Source organism: Panthera pardus, unplaced genomic scaffold, assembly GCF_024362965.1.
Source record: "Panthera pardus isolate Hobbes unplaced genomic scaffold, ASM2436296v1 HiC_scaffold_10, whole genome shotgun sequence".
NCBI lineage: Eukaryota > Metazoa > Chordata > Mammalia > Carnivora > Felidae > Panthera > Panthera pardus.
In genome coordinates, this window is record NW_026526655.1 from 33,496,550 (window position 1) to 33,511,121 (window position 14,572).

A 14,572-nucleotide genomic window follows, 5' to 3' on the forward strand; every position below is an offset into this window, starting at 1 on the left:
GATAAATGCCTAGTAGTGCAATTGCTGGGTCATAGGGTAGTTCTATTTTTAGTTTTTTGACGAACCTCCATACTGCTTTCCAGAGTGGCTGCACCAGCTTTCATTCCCAACATCTATTTACATTTATACAGATTTCCCCCTCCAAATACAAAATAACATTTCTGATATTTCTGATAGTGGGAACAATATATGGTTATTACTAATTTTTTTTTTTTTTTAATTTTAGAGTGTGAGTGGAGTAGAGGGAGGGGGAGAGAGAGGAGAAGAGAGGGAGAGAGAGTCTCAACCAGGTTCCATGCTCATCACGGAGCTTGACATGGGGCTTGATCCCATGGCCCTGAGATAATGACCTGAGCTGAAATCAAGAGTTTGATGCTGAACTGACTGAGCCACCTAGGTGCCCCTATTAGTTTTTTATTTTGAAAATATTTCAAACTTGGAATTGTTATAAGACTAGTATAATATTCTCCCGTATAACCTTCTCATTAGATTCATCAATTATTAATACTGTGATGCATTTGCTTGATCAGTTTCTCTATATTACATATTATCATTGATGGATTATTTGAGATTAATTTTGTAGATATCATGACCCTTTACTCCTGAATATTTTAGTGTTCCCTCCTAAGAGCCACAGTTAAATGATCAAATATGGGAGATTTGACATTGATACAATACTGTTATCAAGTATGCAATCAGAATAGTCAGATTTTGCCATTTATCCCAGTGAGGTCCTTTATAGCCTTTTTAAAAAAACTTGACCTAGGATCCCTTATTAGGGGATTAGTATATTCTAACTAGTTATTACCCTCTTTTTCATCAGATGGACATTTTTTATTTTATTAATTTTTTTTTAATGTTTATTTTCGAGAGACAGTGAGAGTGTGAGTGGGGGAGGGGCAGAGAGAGAGAGGGAAACACAGAATCTGGAGCATGCTCCAGGCTCTGAGCTGTCAGCACAACCTGACAAGGGGCTCAAACTCACAAACTGTGAGATCCTGACCTGAGCCGAAGTTGGATGCTTAACCGACTGAGCCACCCAGATGCCCCTCAGACAGACATTTTTTAGAGTTCAGGCCATGTTTTAGAATGTCCTTCAATTTTGGTTTGTCTGATGTTTCTTCATGATTAGATGCAGTTTTGCATTTTTGGTAGGAGCAGCACAGAGTGAAGCTATTATGTACTTCTGAGTGTATCAATCACATCAGGAGGTAGGTGATGTCCATTTGTCCTGTTACGGTAACATTAACTTTGGTCAACTTTAGTTAAGGTGGTAACTGCCAGATTTGTTCATTGTAAAGTTACCACTTTCCTTCTTATCTTATTTTTTGTATTTTTTAAATTTAAGTTTTTCTTGAGAGAGTATGAGCAGGGAAGAAGGGAAGAGGGAGAAAGAATCTTAAGCAGGCCCCATGCTCAGTGCAGAGCCCGGTGTGGGGCTCAATCCCACAACCCTGGGATCATGACTTGAGCCGAAATCAAGAGTCAGACACCCAACCAACTGAGCCACATAGGCACCCCTACCATTTTCCTTTTTAATTAGTAAGTAATTTGTGGGGAGATATTGAAACTCTGAGAATATTCTTTAGATAGCAGCCATTGTGGGCCCCTTCAAGTTGGTGTCTGTATTCTTTTTAACATGTCTCCATCTTTTTTCAAGTTATTATTTTGAAATGATTTTCATCTTACAGAGAACTTGCAAGAATAGTACTAAAAATTATACTTGCTTCCACCTAGATTGGCTTATTTTTAACATTTTCTACCTTTACTTAATTATTTCTCTCGCCCATGTATATGTGTGTGTATTTATTACCAGAACCATGTGGGAGTTAGGTTGCATACACCATGGTCATTTACTACTTAATATTTTAGTGTGTAGTTCTTAAGAACAAGTATACTCCTTTACATAACCACAGTACTCTTAATCAAATTCAGGACACTTACAACTGTTAGAATACTTTACAACCTAATTTTGTCATTTGTCCCAATTATGTCTTCTATAACAAATTTTCTCCTCTATCACAGGATCCAGTTCAGTATCAAGATATTTTATTTAGGTGTCTCTTGAATCATCTTTAATTTGGAACAGTTCCTCAATCTTTCTTTGTCTTTCATGACGTTTACATTGTTAAAAAGATACAAACCAGTTATTTTCTAGAAAGTCCCTCAATTTGGACTGGTTTCCTTATGACTAAGATTTAAGTTATGTATTTTGGGCTGGAATACTACGTAAATGGTGATGTGTCTTTCTTAGGGTATAGCATTTGGAATACATGAAGTCCCTTATTGATAATGTTTATTTTTATCACTCAGTTTAACTGTTTTGTTTTTTCTTTACAATGTAGTTGTTACTTTTCCTGTTGTAATTTGTGGGGACATACTTTGAAACTACATGAATATCCTCTTTGTCATCAAACTTTTTCCTGGTTTAATATCTACCTACTTTATTGAGTACCTTCTTTCTTCCTTTTTCTTTCTTTTTTTTTTTTTTAAGATTTTCTTTTTAAAGTAATTTCTGCACCTAATGTGGGGCTTGAATTCACAATCCTGCGATTGAGTCTCATGCTCCACTGACTGAACCAGCCAGGTGCCCCTTGAGTACTTTCTTAATGTCTGGCACAATAAGATATAAAATACTCATCTTGTATTTTCCCTGTCCTAATTTGACATAATCTCTTCAACACAGTAGATATTTACTACATTTTAGTGACTCATTCCTCGCTATTATTATGAGATTATCTTTTCAGAAGCATAATGGGGCAGAGTGAGACAATAGGTATTTAGGGAGTAATCCCCTAACTTCTTAAAGCTGATTGCTTCCTATTTTCCATAGATGAAGGATATTTGCTACCTTCCTGACTTAAAGGCATCTTGTAACGTTTGGCATTTTATTCCTTGCTGTTATTTATCGGGCTATATGTGCAATTAAAATTTAGTTTGGGGCACTTGACTGGCTCAGTCAGTGGAGCATGCAACTCTTGATCTTGGGGTTGTGGTTCGAGCCCCACTTTGGGTGTGGAGATTACTTTAAAAAATCTTTAAATAATAAATAAAATTGTTTTAATAGCATCTTTTTTTTTAGTGTTTATTTATTTTTGAGAGAGAGACAGTGAACAGGGGACGGGTAGAGAGAGAGGGAGACACAGAATCCGAAGCAGGCTACAGGGTCTGAGCTGTCAGCACAGAGCCTGACGCAGGGCTTGAACCCATAAACTGCAAGATCATGACCTGAGCTGAAGTCAGAGGCTTACCCAGCTGAACCACCCAGGCGCCCCAGCATCTTTAATAATTATTTTAACATTCATAAATAGACCACAACCAAGATATCCATAACACTAGAGCCAGCCTGAATCACTTAAAAAGTCCTAAATCCATGTCTAGTTTTTTTTTAAGTTTATTTATTTTGAGAGAGAAAGAGAGTGGGGGAGGGGCAGAGAGAATCACAAGCATGTTTTGCTCTCAGCACAGAGCCCTGTGCAGGGCTTGAATGGAGGAACTGTGAGATCATGACCTGAGCCGAAATCAAGTTGGACACTCAACCGACTGAACCATTCAGGTGCCCCCATGTCTGTTTTATTTTTAGATTTCTTAGAGTATCTTTTCATATTTTGTAATTCTGTACCAAAAATGTCACCTATAACTTTTCTCACTGATCTTAGACTTTCCTTTATTTTTCATTTGCTTTTGTGATCCACTGTAGTTTAGTGGAAACAATGGCTAGTTTTTGTTTTCAGTGTGCCTGTTACAGTGCTTCTGAACCCTGATGGCACAACAGAATCAACAGATTCATGGTCCTTTACCCTCACTGAGGGTCATACTTAGGTTTCTATATGACACCATGCCCCTTTATGTACTCTTTTTTAAAATAAAGAATAATCATAGTTAAAAGTAATAAAACAAAATACCGAAGTATATAAAGTGGGAAGTAATTACCACTCTGAATATCTCTGAATATCTCTACATTCCCATTTCTCAGAGGCAACCATGTTAATGTCTTTATGAAAAAAATCCAGAATATTTCAGTGCTTATAAACACATTAAAAACAAACAACCACACAATAATTGCCTCTACTTTGCTTATTAGTGTTCTGTAAAAGGCATTTTGAAGGATTCCCCTTTTTTTCTTTAAGAATTGAGAAGGGCTAGGCTGACAAATCTAGCCTATAAAATTGGAGTTATCAAGTAACAGTAGATGTATGGATAACGTTTCTATATTGAGAGTGGTCACTACCAAAAACTAATAGTTATATGCCAGAAGGAATTGTAGATGACAAAGCAAACTACTTAGAAATGAATCTTTACGTAGTATTATTCTAACTAAAACCACATATATTTCAAAGTGAGATCAGGTTTTTTTGAAATAAATGAAAGAGATTCTATAAGGTAATTACATCTAGAAGTAAAAAATGATGTTTTAGAAAATACACACTATCAAACTGTTGCTTAAACTTAAATACATGTTTCATTAGATTTGAAGCTCTTTTTGAGGTACTTTTAAAAAACACACTTTATATGCTAAGTAAATTAGGAGGTGAATTTGGCTCAGCTGGGTCAGATGAATGACTTCATAGACAGAATCAGGAGGACAGATATACCTCTATGTTCTTTATATTAAAGGAAACCCAGATTTGGGGTGCCTGGGTGGCTCAGTTGGTTAAGCTTCTGACTTCAGCTTAGGTAATGATCTCATGGTTTGTGGGTTCAAGCTCCGTGTCAGGCTCTGTGCTGACAGCTCAGAGCCTGGAGCCTGCTTCGGATTCTGTGTCTCCCCCTCTCTCTGTCCCTCCCCCACCTTCTCTCTCTCTCTCTCTCTCTCTCTCTCTCTCAAAAATGAATAAACATTAAAAAAAAAAATAAAGGAAACCCAGATTCTTAATCTTAGAACAGGGTAACTGTGGATCACTTCAGCATTTTTTTGCACTTTAAAACAGTAAAACAGTGGCCACATAATTGCCGCCAGTTAAAAAATAGTGCTTTTGTATTCTAACATATTTTTCCCCCTCTTTTACAGCTGGGAATGGAGGAAGAAGATGTGATTGAAGTTTATCAGGAACAAACAGGGGGTCATTCAACGATTTAGATATTCTTTTTATTTTTTTTCTTTACCCTCAATCCTTTTTTATTTTTAAAAATAGTTCTTTTGTAATGTGGTGTTCAAAACGAAAATGAAAACTGGCACCCCATCTCTTTAAAACATCTGGTAATTTGAATTCTAGTGCCCATTATTCATTATCACTTGTTTTCATTGTGCTGATTTTTGGTGATCAAACCTCAGCCCCCTTCATATCACCCTCTCCTTTTTAAAAAAATTACATGTGTGCACAGAGAGGCCACCACCTTTTCCAGGACTGTGCATTTTCAGGCTTGTGATAAATAAGATCGACCAATGCGAGTGTTCATAATGACTTTCCATTTGGCCCTGAAGTTCTAGTATGTGATTGCTTCACTCCTGGACTATGACTTTCAGTGGGAGATGGAAGTTTTTCAGAGAACTGAACTGTGGAAAAATGACTTTTCCTTAACTTGAAGCTTCTTTTAAAATTTGAGGGTCTGGACCAAAAGAAGAGAAATAGCAGGCTGGAGTCGAGATGACAGAGATCGTGAGAGTAATGACTAACTCCAAAGATGGCTTCACTGAAGAGAAAGCATTTTAAGATAAAAGAAAAGTCTTGTCAGAAGATCCCAGAAAAGTTCTAATTTTCATTAGCAGTTAATAAAGTTATTCATGCAGAAGTGTATTCAACAGAACACTGCTCTTTTTGATTTTATTTGTACTTTTTGGCCTGGGATATGGGTTTTAAATGGACATTGTCTGTACCAGCTTCATTAAAATAAACAAAATATTTGTAAAAACCGTACTAATGTTCATTTTATTTTTAATTGTATAGAAAGAAAAAAGAAAATGCTTAAAACATAAGGTCTTTTTTGCATAATACTGGAAATTATTGTTTGTACGTGGTACAAATAAATTTTTCAGTACTGTACAGTGATGATGATCATGACTTTGAAGCACTGAAAGTTACTGAAGTGCCTTTGAATCAAGGATTTAATTAAGGCCACACTACCTTCTTAAATACTCAGTGTTCTGTTTTTTTTAAAAACTTGGTATTCTTGTATGGTGCATATATATGATCTAGTTACCCAATCATATTGAATAAATGGGCATGCCAAAAATTATTAATTGATTTATATTGATAATTTTAAGTTTTTCCTTTAACAATTTACAAAATGTTCTCTGCTTAGTTAAAGTTTGGTATACTTTGTTTATATTTTCCTTTTATTTCTTTATATCTTAAATATTTAATCTCTGTAAAACTAAAGTACCAAATTAGTTCCTATTAGCATAACCTTTTAACTCTAATGAATCACAGAATTTAGTATATGTATGCATACACATAATTTAATTTCATGTTATCCTAGATAGAATAGTCATCTGAGTACTTTAGAAGAGCAGGTGAAACCTGTCTCTAGTACATTTTATAAAAATTGTTACAGCTTATATAACCCTACTCAAGTCACCTGTTGAGAAATAGTTGGCTTGCCTTAAAATTCCTAAGTCTGACCCTAGCTGAAAAATTACTTGTGTTATACGTATATAGTCTAGGTAAAATAGAGCCTTTAGACTGTCACCTGGCATTTAAATAGTGACTAGGAATTAGGCCCATTTCTGGAAAATCCTCATTGAATTGCATATTTCTGTCAGCCCTGAGTAACAAACTTGATAAGGCTATTTGAGCTATCCAGAATGTGTAAGTATATAGTTTGGTGTCTTAATTTTGTTTGCATCTCTGAAGGTTCTCAGCATTTAGGTGGTGGAGCTTAGGTACTGGGGAAATAATCTTATTTTTAGTTTATCAGATTCTTCTAAAATGCATTGCATTCTGCTATGGTTAACTTACTGATATGTGCTTATCTGGTGTAGTAGTGCTGATAAAATAGGACTTTCATAGCGACAGTTTAATAGAATATCAGATTTGGAAGGGACTTTGAATAACATTTAGTGTAGCTGCTCTACCTGGTGCTTGACTGCAACATCCTCAATTTGTAAAAGAAGGTAGAAAATAAAGTCAGTAATGGGAATTTCCCCCACAAGGATGTTTTCCTTGAGTGTTCTTTCTTCTGTTCTTGTATTATTTGACATGCTCCTTTCTCATCTGCTTAAGTATTACTGAATGACTCGAATGAATGAATGAATGTGCAAGTAGGATGGACAATTTTGAGAAATTTTGTGACATACTTAAAATTACTATGATTGATAGTGTTTTGGCCATTTAATTTATTTTTTACATAAAGCAATACAGCAAGTCAGCAATACAGACTTGAAATTAAGCTTGACATCAGGATTGTAGAAATACAGTTCCTATAGTGAGTAAATACTTTACAAGCATTGGTGAGAAATTTGAGGGAATCATCTGTAAATACTTTTTCAGTTGCAGACAGATACAGAGTAGGGCCAAAGGAAATTGTGGGAAAATTCTGGTTCAGATACTGCTTGCTCTAACATCCTTTTATAGATCTTGTAATGATCTTTCATACCTTTTGATGATAATTCTATGACAGATACTTACTACTTATTGATATTTAAAGAGATGTTAAAAATTAAGTCTATTCCTTAATAGTGTCAATATGATTTTAAAAATGGGGAAATTATGTGAGTGGTTGGATCTTAAAGGCACAGAAACAGACCCTCAAGATTTGTTAATTATCAAGAGTCTAGAATGGTGCTGTCCCGTAGAACTTTCTATGATGATGGAAATGTTCTACATCTGTACTGTCCAGTAAGGTAGCCAGTAGCTACATGTGGCTATTGAGCACTTGAAATGTGGCTATTGTGAATGGAAAATTGAATGTTTTAACATTGAAATAGTTACATGTGGCTACTTACAAACCAGTGCAGCTCTAGAATCTATACTTTGAGGAAGTGAGAATACCCTCACAAAACAGCTAATTTTACTCAAATGATGAACATTTATCAAGTGCTTACCTTGTTTTCAACAGGCAGCATATTTTAGATGTTTAGCCTGAAATAGATGTGATTTTGCCTTATAAAGAGTATGTATATATGAATTAACTCCTTAACCTATTCAGAATTATTTGCATTATGGAATTTCCATTTTATCAACTCTTTCAGACACATTGTGAAATCAAATACTTTGACTATCCTAAGATGATGTTAGTGTCTTACTAACTGAAATTAAACTGAATTTGCTGAAATTCAAACAAATGAAATTATTGGGCAGTTTTAGGCACTAAAGTTTCTGGATTTATGGGGTTCTACAGAACATAATGGATTTAGGTGAGTGAAGACTTTAATTATGTGTGGTGGGGAAGGGTGGTGGGAATGGAGGTCCTAGAGTGAAGCTAGGTGTGGGTTGAGGTGAACCAAATGAAATGCAACTTCATTACAGAAGTTTCTCTTTTTCTGTCACCACCTCCCAACTTACTTTTAAGGTTTCTTCTAGCTTTAAGGTTTGGGTATTTGTAGGAATTGGAAGTAAGAGAACACCCATGATCTGGAAATGTTCTGTGTCCACTGTAGGCCACTGGCTTCCTTAGAGAGTTCTTGGTGGAACTGAAGATGTTTCTTCAAAGCAGCTTTTTGCCTAGGGAGACAACCCACCCACAATCCCAGTATGATTAAGCATCTTAGAAATAGTCCCTATAAGCCAGTAGAAAAACTTTCGATTTGAGCAACCATCAGACTACTGATCTTTCATTTTAGTGGAAGATTATACTCTATTCATTTAGTAACTTTACACATGAGGTTTAGAGTTTCATGAACCTTCTTCTGGGAAAGTTAAAGGAAAGGGCAAACTCAAAGTTCTTAAACTTGTCTTGTTGGAAGGAACTCCCTTGCTTTAGAGATGAAACAGACCAGAGAAGTTAAAAGTACCTGGGCCAAAGTCACAGAAGTGAAGATGAAGTAAAGCCAGCTGGGATCAAGTTCTAACCCTTGGTGGAGTGAGACTCTACCCCTCACACACCACTTTAGTCACTAGGTTTCCTGCTTTCAGCTACTTGGACTAGCCTTACAACATTGTTTCGCTTGCTTTTGGTCTCAATACTTAAGAACCCAGTCCTGCTGCTGTGATACATGGAATACATAATTTTGAAATTGAATCAAGACTTCTCTAACGATCTGTTTTGTAGTTCACACAACAGCTGGAAAACAACAAAAAAACATCTGAGTAAAGTCCAGGAGAGGAACAACTCAGGTTAGGTGGAAAACCTCAAAATAGAATTGTTCTGGCTGCCTTCTCTTTTTGGTCCCTTAAAGAGTTTACATTCAGCTTAAGTTGTAGAAAATACATTCCAGGGAGTAAACTGTTTACAGTCAAGATTGGACTCACATGGTTTTCTGTGTTGTGCTTCTTTGCCCTTCAATTTTGATAGTTCTAAAGGGGGATGTCTATTTGTTGCTTTCACTAAGGAGTAGAAATACAAGAGAAAGCAACTATAGAAGACCTAGTTTTTAAAGAGTCAGTTGAGGGGCGCCTGGGTGGCTCAGTCAGTTGGGCGTCTGAATTCAGCTCAGGTCATGATCTCGCGGTCGGTGAGTTCAAGCCCCGCGTCGGGCTCTGGGCTGATGGCTCAGAGCCTGGAGCCTGCTTCTGATTCTGTGTCTCCCTCTCTCTCTGCCCCTCCCCCGTTCATGCTCTGTCTCTCTCTGTCCCAAAAATTAATAAAACGTTAAAAAAAAAATTTAAAAAGTCAGTTGAGGGGCGCCTGGGTGGCTCAGTTGGTTAAACGTCCACTTCTTGATTTCAGCTCAGGTCATGATTTCACAGCTCATGAGATCAAGCCATGTGTTGGGCTCTGTGCTGACAGTGCAGAGCCTGCTTGGGATTCTCTCTCTCCCTCTCTCTCTGCCCCTAACCCCCCTTGTACACATGCCCTCTCTCTAATATTTTAAAAAAGTAAACAAAAAAGTTCTTTCTTAAAAAAAAGTTGAAACCACATTTCTCAAGAAATTCTATTATCAAAGATGATGAAATGATCATTACTATTTTTAGAGAAAAGGGGGAAAATGTCATTGGCCTTTGAGAACTAACTAATTCTGTGCTATTTCTCCTAACAAGGCTCTCATGAGATCTGGTCTTAGCTTACTAATATGACCTCATCTGAAAGTATTCTTTGTGCCTTGTTCACTTCATTCCAGCCATACTGACTTTCTTTTATTCTTCCAACATGCCAGTCTCCTTCCTTTGAACCTTTGCGCTTACTGTTTGCCTGTAGAATATTTTTCTTCCCGATGTTTATGTGGCTAACTCCTTGTCATTCAGGTCTCACCTTATATCCACTTTTTCTGAGAAGTTTTGCCCTGGCTGACCAATCTAACCTAAGCCTCCTGCAATCCTATCACATGTTTAAAATGTTTTCTGTATAGCATCTGTTACTGGCTAAAAAAAATCTTTATTTTTATTTATTTGTCTCCCTGCCCCAGCACTAGAATATAAATGCCATGGGAGAAGAGACATCTGTCTTGCTCACTCCTGAATTCCCAGTGGTTACAATAGGTAACCAAAAAATACCAAGGACAGTGGTTCAGAATCAGGGGTCTAAGATATGGTCCTGGTACTGCCTCTAACACTATTGGGCCTTGATCAAGATCCTTCCCTTCTTCGGGACTCAGTTTTCTCATCTGTAAACCAGAGGGCTGAGACAGATGAAATCTAAACTCTCAGCTTCAATACAAGTTATATAAGCCATGAAGCAATTCTGTGACATTTGCAGCAAAAGAGCCTTTTGTTTTTTAGCTCTTCCAAAACATGCTTATGGAAAGTGGGAGAACTTCACTTGTCCAAAGGCAGTGCAAGTGTAGTACTAGCACCAGGGAATCAAGACCTTGAAACAATCCCCTTATGGCAACTGTTGCCCAAATAGCCCCTACCTGGCTTGTTCCTGCACCTGTTTCATAGCTTCCTCCAGGGCCAGCCTTGCTGCTTCCTCTTCCCTTTGCCTTCTCTCCTCTGCTTCCTGCTGAGCCTTCTCTTCTGCTTCCTGTTTCCTCCGCTGGTACTCTAGCCGTTCTTCTTCAGCCATTTCCATCAGGCGTTTTTGTTCTTCTGCTAACTGTATTTCCAATTCCCTCTGCCTTTGCTTCTCAGCCTCTGCAGAATAGAAAAGGGGGTAGGCTCATCAGGGGTCTCATTACTGGAGAAAACAGTTCTCTCACTGATTCCCAGGGACTCCCCGTGAGATTGTGCTGCCTACCTGCCAGCAGGCTGCCAGATCCTCTGTGGGGATCATATTGGGGTTAAATTATAAATTTAAGAGTCCTTAAGTGTCAAGCACCTACACTGTGCAATTAGTACAAAACCTTAGGGGAGAATTTTCCAGAGCCTGGGGTGCTCACAGGTGGTATGCAGATCATTGGAGAGGGGCGTCAGATCGGGGTCTGGAGAATCCGGGTGCTTACTCAGCTGGACAGACCAGCCTATAAAGAGTGTCCTCTACTGGCGTTCCTTCCACTTCCTCAAAAGTGAGGCAGTATAGATTCTACATTTAAGCACCTGAAAGCCTGCCCTGAAGCTATCCGGATGTTTTGTTTCTATCTGCTAGGGAAAGAAGCAAGGGGCAGGGCTACGTCTCCAATTTAGGCACCTCCTGAGCAATGCTGAAAGGGCAATGGGAGGGGCAGAATCCCAGTTTGGGAGATGACTGAATTGGGAGCGGGACCCAAGAGTCATTTCCACAAGTGAGTCTGTCTTAGTTTGATCTTCTAGCTCAACTCACTGCAGTCACACATATTAATCACTTTGAAAAAAAAAATAGCTTATACATTTAGAGTGCTTCACACACTAGGCCTAGATAGGAATAACTCTGGGGAGATTCAAGTGAACACCCACAGTGGGATAAAAATACTTCTGCCCCAGATAGACAGGAGATGCAGATTCCTCCAGAACGTCCCTCACCAGCCCTCTCGGCTTCCTCCTGCTGCTTTTTTCTCTGCAGTTCTTGCAGTTTCCTCCGGAACTTGTCCTGTTGCTGCCGGAGTCTCTCCTGGGCCACTTGCAACTGAAGCTGCTGCTTCCTCTCCTCCTCCTCCTGCCGCTGCCGTTCTTCTTCGAGTCTCTGTTTCCTCAGCCTGAGAAAACCCACAAGATGGTCAGGGAAATGGCGGAAAGCACGGGGGCAACCTTGCGAGACTAGCTGGCAGGCAGTGCCCCTGGTGGAGGCCCTGCAGCTACAGGCCACACGGAGCATCGCATTCAGAGGACAGTGGGGTTTCTAAAGGAAGCCTGAGTAAAGAGCAGAAGCAAGAGCACAACCAGCCCGGAACCAGAAGCCTGAAGTTTCACCAGACAGCCCTGTGCTCTGGGGGTAGGGGACTTAAGTTCCCAGAGCTTCATTTTCCATTCTTACAAGATGAATCTTGAAACTCCAGTCTCACAGAAGAATATTAAATTAGATGAGTCAATGCCTCTGAGAGAATCTAGCGCAATGCAGACAGTCGTAGGGGCTCAACAAACGTTTGCTGGGCTGCGTCACCAAGCCCTCCCAGGAAGACTCTAATGGTCAGGACACCACACCTGATCTTTGGGCCAGGTTGTTCCTAGGATAACTGACGACAGAGGAAAATGAGATGTGCTGTTTTACTACCGGGCATTAGCCTCAGAACCAACTCTGTCCCTGGTGGAGGTTAACCCCGGCCTCTTCCTGCTGCCTCCTGGGGTGGCCACAGCCTCCCGCTGCTCCACCCACCGGATCTCCTCTGCACGGGCACGTTGCTCCAGCTCCAGCTCCTCCTTCATCTTCTCTGCCCTCTCCAGCTGCTCCTGCAAGAGCTGCCTCTGCTCTTCCTGCTCCCTTCTCTTCCTCTCCACCTCCAGGCGTCTCATCTCAGCCCTCTCTGCTCGCAGCCTGTCCCTGGAAGCTTCTTGCTCTCTCTTGGCGAGGAGGGTCTGTGGAACCAGAGTGCTCTTTAGTGAAAGGGAGAGCGTGTCTCAAGGGTGAGCCCTCCTCCACCCCACCGGGTACGTTGTCTCTCATCAGAGATGGAGTCATTGAGTGCTTTCCCCACAGACCGCAGCCTCTGGCTTGGGCTCTGGGGCCTGACTGGCCTGGGTCCAAGTTTCTTACTTGCTTCAGGATTTGGAGGTCACAACTTAATTTCCCTGACATTGTCTTCTTCTTGGGGCTGTTACTGGGATTAATTGAATTAGTGAAAGTGCCAAAATAATGTCTGACACATCGTATGTCTGGAGTTTTCAACGCTAGCTGCACTTTATAGACACGTAAGGAGCTTTTAAAAATTACTTGAGGCCAAGGCCCCACCCACCAATTCAATGGGAATATCTAGGTGGGAGGCCTTAGTTTTAAAAAGCTTCTCAGTGGGGCGCCTGGGTGGCTCGGTCGGTTGGGCGTCCGACTTCGGCTCAGGTCATGATCTCAAGGTCTGTGGGTTCAATCCCCGCGTCAGGCTCTGTGCTGACCGCTCAGAGCCTGGAGCCTGTTTCAGATTCTGTGTCTCCCTCTCTCTCTGCCCCTCCCCTGTTCATGCTCTGTCTCTCTCTGTCTCAAAAATAAATAAACGTTAAAAAAAAAAAAATTAAAAAAATAAAAAAAATAAAAAAAAAGCTTCTCAGGTGATCCTAGTGAAGCCAGGCCTGGGACCCACAGGTTCTAGATAAAGGCTATCTTACCAGGGACGGTTTTAGATATAAATGTGTTAGACTTACATTTAATCCCATGCAAACCCACTTTCTCAGTGAAAGGTTCCCTCGGTTTATGTGAAGAGTGTTTTAGCTTTCTTTTTCTCCCTATCGTCCCTGCCACAGTCAGAAGCCACAAGGGCAATTTTGAATGCAACTCTTCTATGGGAGCTCGGTGTATCCAACTTGGGGTGAAACTTCCTGGCTTTTTAGCCTGTGCAGAGGCAGAACAGTACTATGGATTAACGATAAAGCTAAGAAATTCTGATTCTCTGGCAGGCTCAGGAATGTTCTACCCACAGCTTAAAATTTTCATCTGTGGTGTAGAGCAGAATTCCATAGTCCAGGCAGCTGGGAATATTGGGAACTATAAAGTCAAGATCTTTCTGAAATCCTTTTTGGAAGACCATGGATTATAAAATAAAGAAAAATATAATGATTTAAAACTGACAAGAACGCTGATTTTAGAGCCAAAGGACCTGGGTTTAAGTCTTGGCTCTATCATTTTATGGTTGTGTGGCTTCTGGAAATGGTCTCTTATCTCCAAGCCTCAGTTTCTAGGTCTCTGAAATGGGGATAACTACATCTGGCTCACAAGTGTGGATGTAAAGATTAAATGAGATTCAGCAGAGTTGTACCATACACACATGTAACTTATGTGAGTTCAACCATAGTGGTTTAGCTGTGGGTATAATTGTAGTGTCTAAAGATACTCTCTTACCCCCTACAACAAGACCTCTAAATGCAGTTTGGCACCTTCATCTCAGTGGGAAAAACTGTGATTTATCCCAAGAGCAGAGGAAAAATTGGTTGGGTTGGTCTTATTGAGAGATGTATCTGTATGGTATTATTTTTGATTCATTGCAGGGATTTTCAAGGGTAATATTCCTTACACTGACTCAGTTTTTCTCTTAAAT

The 14,572-nt window shown here is 39.6% G+C and overlaps 2 protein-coding genes across 7 annotated transcripts in view; one reads left to right on the top strand and one right to left on the bottom strand.

The window, feature by feature from the left end:
• The window catches only part of SUMO1 (small ubiquitin like modifier 1), a 28,403-nt gene extending 22,545 nt beyond the window's left edge, over positions 1 to 5,858 (top strand). For both annotated transcript variants that reach the window (XM_053906192.1, XM_019436605.2), the window contains one exon: positions 5,012 to 5,858. In XM_053906192.1, the coding sequence (XP_053762167.1) occupies positions 5,012 to 5,080 (69 nt within the window). In that variant the 3' untranslated portion in view covers positions 5,081 to 5,858. The remainder of the gene's footprint in view (positions 1 to 5,011) is intronic.
• Positions 5,859 to 7,256: 1,398 nt separating this feature from the next.
• The window catches only part of KIAA2012 (KIAA2012 ortholog), a 109,072-nt gene continuing 101,756 nt past the window's right edge, over positions 7,257 to 14,572 (bottom strand). For 4 of the 5 annotated variants that reach the window (XM_019436601.2, XM_019436603.2, XM_019436600.2 and 1 more), the window contains 4 exons: positions 12,706 to 12,905; positions 11,916 to 12,088; positions 10,892 to 11,111; positions 7,257 to 8,603 (listed from right to left, as the gene is read on the bottom strand). In XM_019436601.2, the coding sequence (XP_019292146.2) occupies positions 8,465 to 8,603; positions 10,892 to 11,111; positions 11,916 to 12,088; positions 12,706 to 12,905 (732 nt within the window). In that variant the 3' untranslated portion in view covers positions 7,257 to 8,464. Of the gene's footprint in view, positions 8,604 to 10,891; positions 11,112 to 11,915; positions 12,089 to 12,603; positions 12,906 to 14,572 lie in introns of all 5 variants that reach the window. The other variant, XM_053906162.1, reaches the window with a different exon arrangement.